The 16,399-nt window shown below is 36.1% G+C and overlaps 3 protein-coding genes and 1 non-coding gene across 4 annotated transcripts in view; 3 read left to right on the top strand and 1 right to left on the bottom strand.

The window, feature by feature from the left end:
- Nucleotides 1–2,599: 2,599 nt before the first annotated feature.
- On the top strand, nt 2,600–2,674 carry LOC111644807 (small nucleolar RNA SNORD36). Its single transcript, XR_002759816.1, has one exon. It is a non-coding gene; the product is annotated as a small nucleolar RNA SNORD36 (small nucleolar RNA).
- A 2,550-nt stretch (nt 2,675–5,224) lies between these two features.
- Nucleotides 5,225–7,382, top strand: LOC111644790 (uncharacterized). The gene has a single exon (XM_023393787.2). The coding sequence runs from the start codon at nt 5,233–5,235 to the stop codon at nt 6,265–6,267; it is 1,035 nt and encodes a 344-aa protein (XP_023249555.1). The 5' UTR covers nt 5,225–5,232; the 3' UTR covers nt 6,268–7,382.
- Nucleotides 7,383–7,514: 132 nt separating this feature from the next.
- On the bottom strand, nt 7,515–13,971 carry LOC111644788 (cleavage and polyadenylation specificity factor subunit 3). Its single transcript, XM_023393786.2, has 18 exons — nt 13,715–13,971; nt 13,533–13,596; nt 12,920–13,017; nt 12,619–12,747; nt 12,358–12,535; nt 12,167–12,256; nt 11,899–12,049; nt 11,286–11,461; nt 11,039–11,197; nt 10,709–10,855; nt 10,469–10,621; nt 10,124–10,232; nt 9,729–9,827; nt 9,484–9,578; nt 8,885–8,972; nt 8,663–8,729; nt 8,408–8,504; nt 7,515–8,299 (listed from the first exon to the last, which is right to left on the bottom strand). Exons 1-18 carry the CDS (start codon nt 13,783–13,785, stop codon nt 8,198–8,200), a joined length of 2,073 nt encoding a protein of 690 aa, XP_023249554.1. The 5' UTR covers nt 13,786–13,971; the 3' UTR covers nt 7,515–8,197.
- Nucleotides 13,972–14,095: 124 nt separating this feature from the next.
- Nucleotides 14,096–16,399, top strand: part of itgb1bp1 (integrin beta 1 binding protein 1) — a 3,903-nt gene continuing 1,599 nt past the window's right edge. The window contains exons 1-5 of the mRNA XM_023393707.2: nt 14,096–14,235; nt 15,435–15,550; nt 15,638–15,716; nt 15,827–15,957; nt 16,054–16,146. Of these exons, the coding sequence (XP_023249475.1) occupies nt 15,479–15,550; nt 15,638–15,716; nt 15,827–15,957; nt 16,054–16,146 (375 nt within the window). The 5' untranslated portion in view covers nt 14,096–14,235; nt 15,435–15,478. The remainder of the gene's footprint in view (nt 14,236–15,434; nt 15,551–15,637; nt 15,717–15,826; nt 15,958–16,053; nt 16,147–16,399) is intronic.

Below are 16,399 nucleotides of genomic sequence, written 5' to 3'. Positions count from 1 at the left end.
TTACTATACTATGTCTTTTTTATGACTTTTTTTGCCTTACTATACTATGTCTTTTTTATGACTTTTTTTGCCTTACTATACTATGTCTTTTTTATGACTTTTTATACCTTTTTATACTATGATATTTTTATGACTTTTTATGCCTTCTTATACTATGTCTTTTTATGACTTTTTTTTGCCTTACTATACTATGTCTTTTTTTATGACTTTTTTAGCCTTACTATACTATGTCTTTTTTATGACTTTTTTGCCTTACTATACTATGTCTTTTTTATGACTTTTTTGCATTACTATACTATGTCTTTTTTATGACTTTTTTGCCTTACTATACTATGTCTTTTTTTATGACTTTTTTAGCCTTACTATACTATGTCTTTTTTATGACTTTTTTGCCTAACTATACTATGTCTTTTTTATGACTTTTTTAGCCTTACTATACTATGTCTTTTTATGACTTTTTTTGCCTTACTATACTATGAAGTTTTTTATGACTTTTTTTGCCTTACTATACTTTATCTTTTTTATGACTTTTTTTGCCTTACTATACTATGTCTTTTTTATGACTTTTTTTTGCCTTACTATACTATGTCTTTTTTATGACTTTTTTAGCCTTACTATACTATGTCTTTTTTATGACTTTTTTTGCCTTACTATACTATGTCTTTTTTATGACTTTTTTTGCCTTACTATACTATGTCTTTTTTATGACTTTTTATACCTTTTTATACTATGATATTTTTATGACTTTTTATGCCTTCTTATACTATGTCTTTTTATGACTTTTTTTTGCATTACTATACTATGAGGTTTTCATGACTTTTTTTTGCCCACTAAACTATGTCTTTTTTATGACTTTTATGCCTTACTATACTATGTCTTTTTTCTGACTTTTTTTGCCTTACTATACTATGTCTTTTTTATGACTTTTTTAGCCTTACTATACTATGTCTTTTTATGACTTTTTTGCATTACAATACTATGTCTTTTTTATGACTTTTTATACTAAGACATTTTGTATGACTTTTTTTGCCTTACTATACTATGTCTTTTTATGACTTTTTTTGCCTTACTAAACCATGACGTTATTTTATTACTTTTTGCCTTACTGTACTATTACGTTTTTATGAATTTTTTGCTTTAGTATACTATGACTTTTTATGCCTTATTATACTATGACATTTTCATGATTTTTTTTTGCCTTACTATACTATGTCTTTTTATGACTTTTTTGCCTTACTATACTATGTCTTTTTTATGACTTTTTTTGCCTTACTATACTATGTCTTTTTATGACTTTTTTGCCTTACTATACTACTTTTTTATGACTTTTTTTGTCTTACTATACTATGACTTTTTTGCCTTACTATACTATGATGTTTCTTTTTCCTTATTATACTATGATGATTTTTTGCCTTACTATACTATGACTTTTTTGCCTTACTATACCATGACATTTCTTTTTCCTTATTATACTATGATGATTTTTTGCCTTACTATACTATGACGTTTTTATGACTTTTAATGCCTTTCTAAACTGTGACTTTTTATGCCTTATTATACTAATTCTTTTTAAGCCTTACTATACTATGACGTTTTTTTCACTTTTTATGCCTTACTGTATTATGACTTTTTATGATATACTATTACGTTTTTATGACTTTTTTTCGTTAATATACTATGACTTTTTTTGCCTTACTATACTATGTCTTTTTATGACTTTTTATGCCTTACTGTACTATGACGTTTTTATGACTTTTTATGCCTCTTTATACTATGACTATTTATGCCTTATTATACTATGGCATTTTCATTACTTTTTTTGCCTTACTATACTAGGTCTATTTATGACTTTTTTTGCCTTACTAAACCATGACGTTTTTTTATTACTTTTTTGCATTAGTATACTATGACTTTTTATGCCTTATTATACTATGACGTTTTCATGACTTTTTTTGCTTTACTATACTATGTCTTTTTATGACTTTTTTGCCTTACTATACTATGTCTTTTTTATGACTTTTATGCCTTACTATACTATGTCTTTTTATGACTTTTTTTGCCTTACTATACTATGACGTTTTTTTATTACTTTTTTGCCTTAGTGTATTATGACTTTTTATGATATACTATTACGTTTTTTTGACTTTTTTTGGTTAATATACTATGACTTTTTTTGCCTTACTATACTATGTCTTTTTTATGACTTTTATGCCTTACTATACTATGTCTTTTTTATGACTTTTTTTGCCTTACTATACTATGTCTTTTTTTATGACTTTTTTAGCCTTACTATACTATGACGTTTTTATGACAATATATGCCTTACTACACTATCACTTTTTTATGACTCTTTTATGCCTCATTGTATACTATGACGTTTTATACCTTATCATACTATGATATTTTTTTTACTTTTTATACTATGACATTTTTAATGACTATTTATGCCTTATTATACAATGACATTTTTGTGACTTTTTTTGCCTTACTATACTATGACGTTTTCATGACTTTTTTTGCCTTACTATACTATGTCTTTTTTTATGACTTTTTTTGCCTTACTATACTATGTCTTTTTTATGACTTTTTTTGCCTTACTATACTATGATGTTTTTATGACTTTTTTTGCCTTACTATACTATGATGTTTTTATGACTTTTTATGCCTGAGTATACTATGACTTTTTATACCTGATTATACTATGATATTTTCATGACTTTTTATACTAAGAAATTTTTCATGACTTTTTTTTGCCTTACTATACTACTATACTACTTTTTTTATGACTTTTTATGCCTTACTAAACCATGACGTTTTTTTTATTACTTTTTGCCTCACTGTACTATTACGTTTTTAAGAATTTTTTGCTTTAGTATACTATGACTTTTTATGCCTTATTATACTATGACATTTTCATGACTTTTTATGCCTTATTACACTATGTCTTTTTATGACTTTTTTTTGCCTTACTGTACTATGAAGTTTTCATGACTTTTTTTTGCCCACTAAACTATGTCTTTTTTATGACTTTTTTAGCCTTACTATACTATGTCTTTTTTATGACTTTTTTAGCCTTACTATACTATGTCTTTTTTATGACTTTTTTTGCCTTACTATACTATGTCTCTTTTATGACTTTTTTAGCCTTACTATACTATGTCTTTTTTATGATTTTTTTTCCTTACTATACTATGTCTTTTTTATGACTTTTTTAGCCTTACTATACTATGTCTTTTTTATGACTTTTTTAGCCTTACTATACTATGTCTTTTTTATGACTTTTTTTGCCTTACTATACTATGTCTCTTTTATGACTTTTTTAGCCTTACTATACTATGTCTTTTTATGACTTTTTTGCATTACTATACTATGTCTCTTTTATGACTTTTTTAGAGTTACTATACTATGTCTTTTTATGACTTTTTTGCATTACTATACTATGTCTTTTTTATGACTTTTTATACCTTTTTATACTATTATATTTTTATGACTTTTTATACTAAGACATTTTGTATGACTTTTTTTGCCTTACTATACTGTGTCTTTTTATGACTTTTTTTGCCTTACTAAACCATGACGTTTTTTTATTACTTTTTGCCTTACTGTACTATTACGTTTTTATGAATTTTTTGCTTTAGTATACTATGACTTTTTATGCCTTATTATACTATGACATTTTCATGATTTTTTTTTTGCCTTACTATACTATGTCTTTTTATGACTTTTTTGCCTTACTATACTACTTTTTTATGACTTTTTTTGCCTTACTATACTATGACTTTTTTGCCTTACTATACTATGATGTTTTTATGACTTTTTATGCCTGAGTATACTATGACTTTTTATACCTTATTATACTATAATATTTTTATGACTTTTTATACTAAGACATTTTTAATGACTATTTATGCCTTATTATACTATGACATTTTCATGACTTTTTTTGCCTTACTATACTCCTATACTACATTTCTTATGACTTTTTTTGCCTTACTAAACCATGACGTTTTTTTATGACTTTTCATGCCTTACTAACCATGACGTTTTTTTTTATTACTTTTTGCCTTACTGTACTATTACGTATTTATGAATTTTTTGTCTTACTATACTATGACTTTTTATGCCTTATTATACTATGACATTTTTATGACTTTTTATGCCTTATTATACAATGATGCTTTTATGACTTTTTATGCCATAATATACTATGATGCTTTTATGACTTTTTATGCCATAATATACTATGATGCTTTTATGACTTACTATACTATGATGCTTTTATGATTTTTTATGCCTTACTATACTATAGCGTTTTAATGCTTTTTTATGCCTTACGATGCTATAACGTTTTTATGACTTACTATACTATGATGCTTTTATGACTTTTTATGCCAAACTATACTATGTCATTTTTATGAATTTTATGCCTCATTATCGTATGACGTTTTTATGACTTTTCATTCATTACTTTACTGTCATTTCTATGACCTTTATGCTTTACTATACTATGTCATTTTTATGCCTTATTATACTATGATGCTTTTATGACTTTTTATGCCTTACTATACTATAGCGTTTTTATGCTTTTTTATACCTTATTATACTATGACATTTTTATCTAAGCCCTTTGTGCAGATATTTTGGTTGATGGTGGCCATGTTTTTGGACTGATCTTGATCATTTAAAATATTAATTTGTATTTTTGGCTCATAAGGCTGTATACCAAATTTAGTGTTGCTAATCTCAAAATTCATAAAGTTCTATTAATTTGACTGTTTTTCAAATTATGCAAATTATCAAAAATGTATATAGGTGTTCTTTAGTGGTCCAAGTTTTGTGTTTCTTGCTCATTCCAACTCACGAGAATTTGAGCCAGAGTGGCAGACAATAATAATAATAAACTCCTTGGTGGTTAGAACCCTTTATGTTGTTTTAGTTTATTTGTTTTGTCTTTCCTATTTCTGTGTATAATGTCTTCCTTTCACTTGGTCTGATACTTCATAGAATTTCAAAATTCTGCTGTATGTGTCGCGTATAATATTAATAGTAAAAATATTTAAACAAAAACTTTGTTAAATAGTTGAAGAAACAGGCAGAAATCCAGGTATTGCTTAATTTCTACCATGTAACCTTTGAGTTTTACTTCTTTGTACCCACCACTTGGGGCGCTGCAGGTACGGGAGCTTTCCTTAGCTACACGGATATAAGTTCTCTTCTTCGCTCCCTGTAAACATGGCGGAGGTCAGGCATCGTTTTGGAAAGGGAGCGTATGACTATGTGCACAAAATATACAATTGGCACATCCTGGAAAGGCCAAAGAAGCGAGGTAACGGTACAATACATATTTCGTCTCTGTCGGCAAGATTTATGTCAGGTGACATTAACAATAGCGAACTGTATGGAGCCAAAAGTGTTGCGGACGCAGTGACCGGTGTAGCTTTACGGGACAATTACACAACAGTAACACCGGTGCTTGATGCTTATAACGATATTATGAGAAAGGGAAATGCCTCTGAATATTACTACTATCGGGGGCTTAAAGAGTATACACGTTCTAACAAGACCCAAATTAAAGTTGTAGAAAGAAACCTCCCTCGGTGCCGGAGTAACGCCAAGTTTCGGAGGACTTTCTGCACCTCCAGCCCCTACAAACGGTGTTTGTGTTGGGGTCACGGACAGTTTGTGTTCATCAGGGATTTCAGCGGAAACGGGACTCGCTCTGAGCCGCTGTACAAAACTAAAACAGGCTATTATGAAATCCTGGAGGTGATGCCTACAGCTACTCAAGCCCAGATAAAAACAGCCTACTACAAGCAGTCCTTCGTCTACCACCCAGACAGAAACGCCGGCAGCGACGAGGCCACTATCCGCTTCTCTGAGATCAGCGAGGCCTACACGGTGCTGGGAAACAAGGCTTTGAGGAAGAAGTATGACCGGGGGCTGCTCAGCCAGTCGGACCTCGTTGCAACAGCCAGACCCTCCGCCAAGGACAGCGCAGGGAGCCCCGCGAAACACCAAACTGAAAGCCGGCGGTCTGTAGTGGGCGCCGACATCCGAGGAGGCGTCTTCGATTTCGACAAGTTTTTCAAGTCCCACTACAACGAGCAGCTGCAGAAACAAAGAGACATCCGAGTCCGCAAAGAGGAGATGCTCAGGGAGAAACAGGAGGCGATGGCCGAGAAGAAGCTGGGCAAGTTGACGGAGATATGTGTAGGGGTGCTGCTGGCAATGGCTGTGGGTATAATGATCAGCTTAAAACGGGGGTGAAGTACAGGAGGATGTGGATTGGAGGAATGTTGTCCCACCTAGGAACACTGGACAGGAGCATACAGTTACTGTGGGGCCCCTAATTTATCACCACCTTTCACACTATTAGGGACAACACAGAGCACCAGACTTATGATCACCTCAATCCCCTCACCAAAAGCAGACACGAAACACCATCATCTTTTGGTTCACTGTGACACGGTGCAATTTCCCATAGATCACACTGTCCTCCTGTAAGATGCAAACCAAAGACTAAACTGGTACATACATGGAGCTGTTGTAACAGTTAATCTCCAGAAAATGAATTGTCATCTAGATTGATAGTCAATTGTCATGTCACAAGTCATTTTCAAGTAACAAGAACAAATGTCAAACAACTGTGAGAATTTCCTGCCTTTTGTTGTCTTGTTACATTAAGATTAATATTGTTGGGTTTTGGACTATTGAAGAAAAAAAGCAATCAGATTAGGTTGCTTTGGGCATTTTTAGAACAAATGATCAATCAACACTGAGAATAATCTATAATTGCAGTCCTAAATGAACATATAAACAAGAATGTACCACAGGACAAGTACACTACAGTATTCATTGGTTTTTCTGTAAAACAAACATTGGATAAATCAGTGTGTGTCACCAGTTTCATTATGTTTTTTTTTTCTTTGCTTGGTGGTGAAGTCTTTGTCAATCAGTTTGTCAGTCACACAGTCAGCGTGACACCCAGCAGTAATTCTCCACTGTGCCAAGCATGTTGTCAGTGTGCCATCACATGCTGATAGAGGAAGATTCAGTGGTTGATTTACAACCCAGGAGTGCCACGGTTCAACTTCTTTTGCTTTTATAAAGCCATCTGTCTAGCAGATGTCTATATTTTTAATGGTGACATGAGTTTTGATTAGGGTTTATTGCTATGTATGAAATATTTATAGCAATGTAAGGGATATCAGATCAGAGAGCCTGTTAAATGGGAATTCAGGAACTGTAAGTTTATGCTCAGATAGTTAAGTTAAACAATGTGCCTTGGATAATATTTATTTTAAAAATCTGTGGTTATATTGTCCAGATATTTAACAAATAAATGACTTATGATCCATAACTGTGAGAGCACAGTGAAATAATTGTTGCTTGGGTCTTCTGTTTTTGTTGATATGTATGTAACAATCCCCTCAGTCATTAAGGCTACCACTGATTTAAAACATCAAAATAATGCAGACTGAATTTTAAAATAAGAAAAGAGCTGACACCATAACTGACTCACACATTTTTATAAAACATTTTTGTTGAAACATTATACAATGAACACAGATGTAGTGCATTTAGAAATTCACAGTTCACATCACAGTTATAAGTAAACACAAGTCAGTCCTATCAGTGCACATTAGTAACAAACTCATGTCAAACAAGGGCTTCAGTGCATTTAAACTTAAATACAGTTAACTTATTAAATATAATTAAAAGTGCTTGCAAGACAAAAAACAACACTAAAATCTTATTTTAAAAAAATCCTATCTACATACAATAGCTTATTTATTTCCTTCCCTTAGATGGTGGCTCTATGGTCACAGATCAGGAACTCTCCTTAATGTTCTCTTAATTAGTAAAAGGCCAATCTAGTCTTTTCAGATAGAATTCACAAGGTGGGAGTGCGATTGGCTGCCAAGGCTTTTGATTACACCAAAACAGACCAGGCAAGTTACATTGTGAGTGATTTGTCAAATGTATGTGTGATACAAGAATGAGCGAAAAACTCTATAGATCGCAGTAGTGTAGAAACATGGACGTCAGACTAATCTATCAGATAGACAAGTCACTGTGATCCTTAGGTGCACGTGTTATTTTCAGTGTTTCGCTCACAAATAAAATCTGCTTGTTAACTTTCGTCTGTCTAACTGGTATTGAACATGTCGGCTGGCCTGCAGTCCCGTCTCTGTTCTCAGATGACTGGGTTGAGGGCGTCATAGAGCCGCTGCACCGCCAGCTCCACCATCTCTCTCAGAGAGTCGTCCTCTGTGCATTCATCCTCGTAGCACACAGACTGAGGAGGGGAGAGAAAGTCAGTGAGAAAGAGAAAAAAAAAAAAAAAAAACTACTGCACTTAATCCATTATTCTGTTTGTCAATGTGTCAGGCTTAAAGCTTCTCACCCTCGTTTCCAAGCAGATGTGAACCGTCTTCCCATCTACTGTCACAGAGATATTTTTACCATCCCTGAAATCCACACATTCCTCTCCAAACATATCCCTGAAGACAGAAAGTGGACAAATGAAGACTAGAGCTCAATGTTAATAAAAGAACTGTATATGTGAGCAATTTCATTTCTATTAAAGTTTTATATTGTGCAGTTTTGCCATGTATACGATGCTATCAACAGGTTAGTACAGATGTATTGTAGCACTCACTGCAGCATGACCTCTAGTCGGGTATGAAAGACGTCCATGTCCATAATGGCACTCTGGGTCTCCATGACTGTTAATGAAAAACAAAGTGAATCACTGAAGTAGCACTACACTTTTTGGGTGACAGTAATACAGGAAATGAGTTTACACAATTCTTAAATGTAAAAAAAAAAAAACATTCAAAACCAAAAGCACAGACAGATATTCGTAGTTGGACAAACTGACCCTTCTGAGCCTTTGGGTTCGACTGGACTTCCAGCACTACTGTGGTGACAGCATCAGCATACATGTCATTCAGAGGGTTAGCTATCCACTGAAATAGGAGAAGGCTTGAGTTGATTGAGACATTTATATACAGCAGAGGTTCTTTGTTACCTCTGGGATTCATCATATTTTTTGTGAAGTTTTTTTTTTTTTTTTAATAAATCTTCTCCAAATCAAGTATTTACTAGGTATCTGTTCTTGCCAATGCAATTTAAATACTACTCAACATTTAAATAAGGTCTGATAGCGATTTCTTAACACTTTGAATCTGCCTATGTCACAGCCTAATTGTAGGTCTGAGGCTCAATAGCTGTATAAAAAAAAAAAAAAAAAAAAAAAAAAAATTAAATGCAGTGCAGTGGTGCCACAGAACCAGCAGGGAGTGACAATAACAAGTCTTCTTGTGTTGGACTCAGCATGAATTCCTGTGAGCGCAACTGAATTCATAAAAATGACACACTGTAGGGTTGGACGAAGATCAGTCTAAACAGAGCAGATTAGAGCTACCATGCACCAGACTGAGCAGGACAACCTACAGCTGAAGTGCTCTGACCACTCACCTCCAGCAGCACCATGCCAGCCTCTTGGATCAGAATGATATTTTTAAAGAGCTTCAAAGTGTTTTTCTCGGTTCCATCCAGCTCTTCCACATCACCTGAGACACAAAATACAGACACTTAACTTAGGATAAACTCACTGACGCTGAAAAGAAGTTTAAACTGAAGAAAAGTTTACATATAATATTTATCAATTTGTAAAGTGACTGATCACTCAGTACAAATGCAACTAACATGGCTGGTCTTACCAGTGAGGTTCCTCAGATGGCAGACGAGCAGTGAGTAAGGTCCAGTGAAGGGGATGGCCTGGGTCTGTTTCACTGTGCTCATGGACAGCTCCGTGTATGCTGCAAAACAGACACATCAGCTCACTACAGCTTGCAGCAATATGCGCAACTGAATAGGGGAGACTGTTTTGCTCTGGAGTGCCCTGGTGCAAGACAACAAATCTGTCATAGATTCAGATCAGCATCTCTGATCTCCCAAGATCTGTACATTTTCCGGAAGAAAACTGGAACCACATCTATTAGGTTTTGATTCCCAGTGACCTGAATGAAAACCGTCCTTGATCTACCTGAACATACAGGCACTGCTACCAGTGTTCAGGTGGTTGGAGAATTTGGGAGAGATGAAAGCTACTTACTGGATAAGTCAGAGGGATTGAGGATGTGGTAGTTGAAGTTCTTCTTCACCAGTATGCCCGACACCCTCTGACCCTGAGCACACTTCTTATCAGCCAGAGAGCCCATCACCTGAGAGAGAGAGAGGGGGCAAAAGTGAAGTTAGATGCAAATGTCATTCTGAAGAGTGGATTTATGCGCTAACACATATAACAACAGCAGCAGTGTCATCTAATGCGTGTAATAACCACGACTTAGCAGCATTTTAAAGCTAGAAGGAGCCCACAGTGGCTACAAGCCATAAAAAGCTAATTAAAAACCTTAATAGAGAGGAATAATAAGACAGAGAAACAAGGCAGTTTGTTGACCTTGGCCAGTTTCTCTCCTCTGAAGTTGAGGGTGACCGCTTCTGTGTTGCGAGGGTTGTGGACCTCGATGTGAACCTGGTCATTATCCTCATACTCCCTGATCAGTGCAGCCTTCAGACGGGCCATCTCATTCTGCTCTCCATGGACCAGGATCTGAAGATAAACATGCAGACATCAATTTACAGTCAACATTTATATTTACAGCTGGAAAAAAAACAATAGATTTCTTTTTTGTCCTACCACATGTGGTGGTTTGAGTGCCCTGATGAACTCGCTGGTCTGCTGGTAGTCTGTGTGGGCAGAGAAGGAGATGTAGTCCACTGACATCTTCAACTGCAGCTTCTGTCCCGACATGGTGGTGATCTCCTCCGGCTCAGACATGATGTGCTGCAGGGAGCACCCAATAACACAATAAGCTGCTGTAGCGACACATTAATTGTTTCAATGGAATAAAACAAAATTAAGGTTAGATGACCATGAAACGGATGTAAATGACTGCACTTTTATCCAAGACACTAGATGAATCTTTCTATTATTAACCCAAAACAACACATCACTCTCCGCTCTGACCTTGGCCAGTGTGCCCTCCACACAGTATCCAGCGATGATGACTCCGTTCCTTTTATCAGTGCACCAGCTCTCAAAGAGCTCTCTGGAGAGCCCACTCTGCATCATACCTGGAGACGCCATCACCACACTGGGACCGATGTCATCGAAATGATCCATGCTCTGGAAAGAACACAGTTACAGTTCTTCAGCTTTTAGACCAAAGGCATATAGTAACAGTTTGGGTGTGTGTATTTGTGGAGCTCTCCACCTTGAGGTTGCTGATGTGCTTGAAGACAAAAGGATTGTTGATATTTATGGCTTTGCGGATCTTGTCGTTCATTGCGTTGACGTAGGTCTGGTACACAGCCATGCACTTCTTGGCCAGGGATGAAGCATAGTAGATGGGGATGTCGTGGAGCTCTGGGTGGTTTTGCCAGTACTCATCTAGAGGGGAAAAAACCACAACCTCACAGACTCTCTGACTGATAGACAGATGATGTGATAAAGATGCAAAAAAACTAACTTTAAAAACTGGAATTTCCACCTTGCACAAGTCAAGTTGCAGTTTACATCCATGTCTGTCCAGACTCATAATATACAATATGTAGTGAAGTGTACAAATGCTTTAGATTAAATTTACTGAATGAAATTAGTTAGAGAAATTAGTTAGAGAAAAAAAATCCCTTTAATTAAAAAAAACTAATGAATATGTTAAATTAATTAAAATGATTTAAATGATTACTTCAAATTAGATTGAATTGATTTATTCAAAGAAAATAAATGATTTAAATTAGTTAAGATTAAACAGTGTTGTTAGATTTTGGTGAAATTAGCTATTTATAGACAAAATGCAGAGCAGGGAGTCATGCATGACTTCTCACCCAGGATGAGCAGCAGTTCTTGGGCCCGTCCTAAGGCGAACACAGGGATTAAACAGCGACCTTCTCTGTTGACAATGTCATGGACTGTGTTACAGAACCGAGCTTCACGTTCCTCCCTCTTTTCATGGATGTGGGTGCCATAAGTTGACTCCTTCAGAGATAAAAAAAATAACAGCATTTACCATGTGTTTGATCACCTGAAGATCCATTAAAAAAGAATTGTTTCATTTGAATCATAAAATTTAAACATGATTCATTTATTACATACTATGATTAAGATGTCAGGTTTGACACTGGGGATCTCAGCTGCCATCAGATGCCTGTCTTCTTGTCGGGAGAAGTCTCCTGTGTACAGCAGCTTCAGAGGGAAATATTACAGTATATCTCAGCAACTGGTTTCTACACAGAAACAGAAAACAAAAGAAACACAGGATGCCCTGTAATTGTTGAGGCTGTTACCTTGACTCCAGCTATTTCGATCATGAACATGGCAGCTCCCAGCACATGACCAGCGTGGTAACACCAGAACTTGATTCCAGCGACCTCTTTGACCTCGTGGAAGTTGATGGTCTCAATCTTATCCATGCTCTCTTCCAGGTCTGTCTCAGTGTAAAGCATGTCGTCTGCAGAAATGTTGCTGCAGTACGTAAAATAATTAAGTTACATTATAAATCAGATAAATCAGCAGAGTGGACTGTTTCCTGATGTTTCTGCTCCTACCTGACTTTGACGTAGTCCGACAGTAGCCAGCGGTAGATCGCCTTAGTGGCGTGGGTCATGAACGTCCTGCCTTTAAAGCTGGTCTTCTGGAGGAACCATGGCAGAGCTCCACAGTGATCCAGATGAAAACTAATAAGAGGACACATATATCAACATCAAATGGCACATTCCTGCTCTTGAATATAATTAAAATAACTTAACGTGGCCAACATAGTGGTGGTGCAGAAAAATACCAACACAGCATCTAGAATTGATTTCAAATACACAATGCAGCATATGGAAAAGAGGAGGCAAGACTCACTGGCTGATGAGCAGCAGGTCTATCTCCGCTGGATCGATCAAGTCTATGTAGGGGAGAGCGTCCATTCCCTCCAAGCCAGGGTGGATGCCACAGTCCAGCTGTGAAAACACAAATGTTCCTTTATTTATTTCACCCAGGATAACCCTCAGTATCAGTACAGCTTTCCACATGTTAATGTGTATATCAAATCAACACGACACAATAGAACAAAAATAAAATAGTTTAAAAATATCAAATAATAACAAAAGCTTGCATTTTAGATCCTGCACAAGATAAGAACATAAACTGTGCTCCTACAAAAAACGCCATCATTTTATAGTTATTAATGTTTAAAAACTTAATTGAAATAATAGTTGCAAATATATTGTCTACATTTTAAAAACTTAAATCTAAAGTTTAAGTGTCTGTTTGAAGTCACACAGCAGCACACAGTTACTTCATTAAGGCTGCCACCTAAAAATTATTTGTCATCAATTAATCTGTTTGTATTATTATTTTTTGATTAATTAATTCGTCTATGAAACCGAAACCTATAAATATTCAGTTTACAATGATATTTGTGAGGCTGAAACCAGAGAATATTTGCTTTTTTTTTTGTTGCTTTTTTATTTACCATAATTTTTCTTCCTTTGAACTCCAGGATGATGCATGACCTTCCGACCTCCTGACCAGCACCTCTGTACATGAGAAAATACACCTATTTCATTTAATTGTTGTTTTTGTTCTGGTTCCATATAGAAACAACCACTCAAAATATTCATTATCCATTAATTATAAAAATACAAATGAACTCACAGCGGACGAATAAGAAGCTGGTCACTCTCCTCAGCTGGGACAATCACCTCTACTTTGCGTTTTGTAGCCATGTTTGCCGAATTTACCAGGCAAATTTGAAAAAATAAAAATGAATTTCAGTCATAACTGCACTGTTTGTTGAATGAATGAGATCGAAAACGGCACACTTCCGGTGGTGTGCCAAAATACCGCCGACGAGAATCAAGAGCGTTGACAAAAGTTCCGACTCCGACGTTGGTCTGTCGTTGCTGTAACGAATTCATACCATTAAAACACCTAAATGTTAAAGAGGATATGGCTGTCATAGATATCTTTAAAAATCCTTCGTATTATCACTCCCTTGACAATATATATTACCCAGGTGCTATTTGGTTGAATATTTAGATGCGTCGCCTTTAAGTGGTGTTGGGTGTAGGCTGTGAAACTCAAAGCGAAGCTGCGGAGTCTAACTACATAAACACAAAACCGCGTTTGAAGAAAATTAACTTTTGACGGAACATTGAGACACACAGTCCAAACAGGTAAGCTGTGAGATATGTAGCTCACACTTAATACATTGTGTTTGTGTTTGCTAACCCCCCCCCCCCCCCCGTGAAAGTCGTCGGGTTTCAACTTGAGTGTGAAAATGAATGCGGTGGGGGACATTTAAGGTGGAGTAGGACGGGTTGCTCTTTTTTTCAGGGATGTAAGTTACAGTATATATACAGTAGCAATGTTTTCGGCTAATCATGTGTGGTTAGCTACGTACATGAATGATCAAACGTTACCTGTTGATTCTGGTGTCTGGTGTATCATTTGTGTCATGGGGGCTCAAATGTAATTTTTTTTTAATGCTCACCCACAAACCTCACCCCAGTAAACATCATGGACCCATGGTACAGACACATCCTCACTAAACCTTTCAGTACTATTACTCTGACATGATGGAGCTGGAAGAAGTTGAACAGTAACAGGTGCAACCCCCTTTTTTGACTTCAGTAGCTTCATGCTTACTCTCTCCATAAAATACAACCTTAAAATGACCCGCATTTGAACCAGCTACTCAAAACTTCAATATTTACTCAGTATTATAAGCACCATAGAGGTACCATTTACTACAATGTTAGTTCAGTATATTATTGTTTTTTTATGATAAAATTCAATTGTTTTACCCACGAAGGTTTTTTGTCTTTAGCTGTTGAATGGGGAATGAGGGAAAGTAAAAAGGTATGGTAAATTGAAACTGAAAGTAAAATATGCCTCGGTTTTTTTACTCTTAACTCATCTTCTACTCAAAATATTTATGTTCCGGGCAGCACTTTCTGAAGTATTGACTTAAAATTTCAGCAGAAAATATCAAAACCTACTTATTCACATAAAGATTCACACTTTTAATTTGAATGGTTAATTGCTAATTCAGTTTTTTAACATGTTTAGTTGAGTTTGGACCTAATAACCATGGCAACAGATCACTGGAACTAACTGCAAAACAACTTAGAGACATTCATTTCTTTCTGTTTTTTTAAAGTTACACCCTGATATTTTTAAGCATATTTATGGTTACTTTAATTAGGATATCTGTGTGGATGGCCAAAACATATTATGTAGCTAAAGGTCTACACTCTCATTCAGCCATTATTAAAAATTTAAACAACACTGCCTTCAATTATTCATCATCTCTGTTGAGACTTGAGAAGGCAATCCTGTCTTGTGTTTAACACTGTGGTCTGTGATGATCCAGATTCGGCGGGGCTGGAGGGCTGGATGCTGTCGTCATGGTGAAGGATGTTCCGGAAAGTCAAAAAGCGCCACAGCAGCAGTAGCTCGCAGAGCAGTGAGATCAGCACCAAAAGCAAGGTACAATAACACACACACATCTACAGGGAATCGCTACTGTCTTATTGAACGCAGCTAACACCATGTCATGTTTTGGTCTCACTACAGTCTGTGGACTCCAGTTTGGGAGGCCTCTCCAGATCGAGCACCGTCGCCAGCCTCGATACAGACTCCACCAAGAGCTCAGGTCAGTCAGCAAACTCACGAAAATCAACAAATTTAACCCGCATCCTGCCTTCTTATATTATCCCCTTTTCTTCTTTAACCAACTGATTGTTTGACATATGGCTCCCTCAGGTAACAGTACATCTGACACTTGTGCCGAGTTCCGGGTAAGGTATGTGGGAGCCATTGAGAAGTTACAGTTTAACATGAGCAAGACCCTCCAGGAACCTTTGGACCTCATCAACTATATTGATTCTGCTCAGGTAAGAAGCTGGAAAAAGACAGGGACACACTTCAAGTAGCAATGGCTGCTCTCAGAGACAGAGAAGACACTATAAATATCCCGCTCCTTTTAACAGCAAGACGGAAAGCTGCCCTTCGTGCCTGGAGACGAGGACATGATTCTGGGAGTGTCCCAGTACGGCGTCAAAGTGGCCTCGTTGGACCAGTGTGTGAGTAGCAGAGCAACAGAACAGTGATATACTGTACATGAGACTGAATGCTCATTGATTAGACTCTGCCGTATTGCTGAGTCATCAATACAGCCGAACAGCATGGCTTATGAAATTCAGCATCAGTTAATATGTTTGACAAGGTTGTGCATAAAGCTGCTGACTCAGATATTTCAGCAATTCCAGAAAGAAGAAGAAGAAATGTATGCTCGATCTGAAGAGTCAGTAACAACATGCCCCCACCCCCCACCCC

This window comes from Seriola lalandi, unplaced genomic scaffold (genome assembly GCF_002814215.2).
Source record: "Seriola lalandi dorsalis isolate HSWRI2012SDOR001 ecotype SW California unplaced genomic scaffold, Sedor1 jcf7180002054942, whole genome shotgun sequence".
NCBI lineage: Eukaryota > Metazoa > Chordata > Actinopteri > Carangiformes > Carangidae > Seriola > Seriola lalandi.
This window is presented reverse-complemented; position numbering and strand designations above follow the sequence as displayed.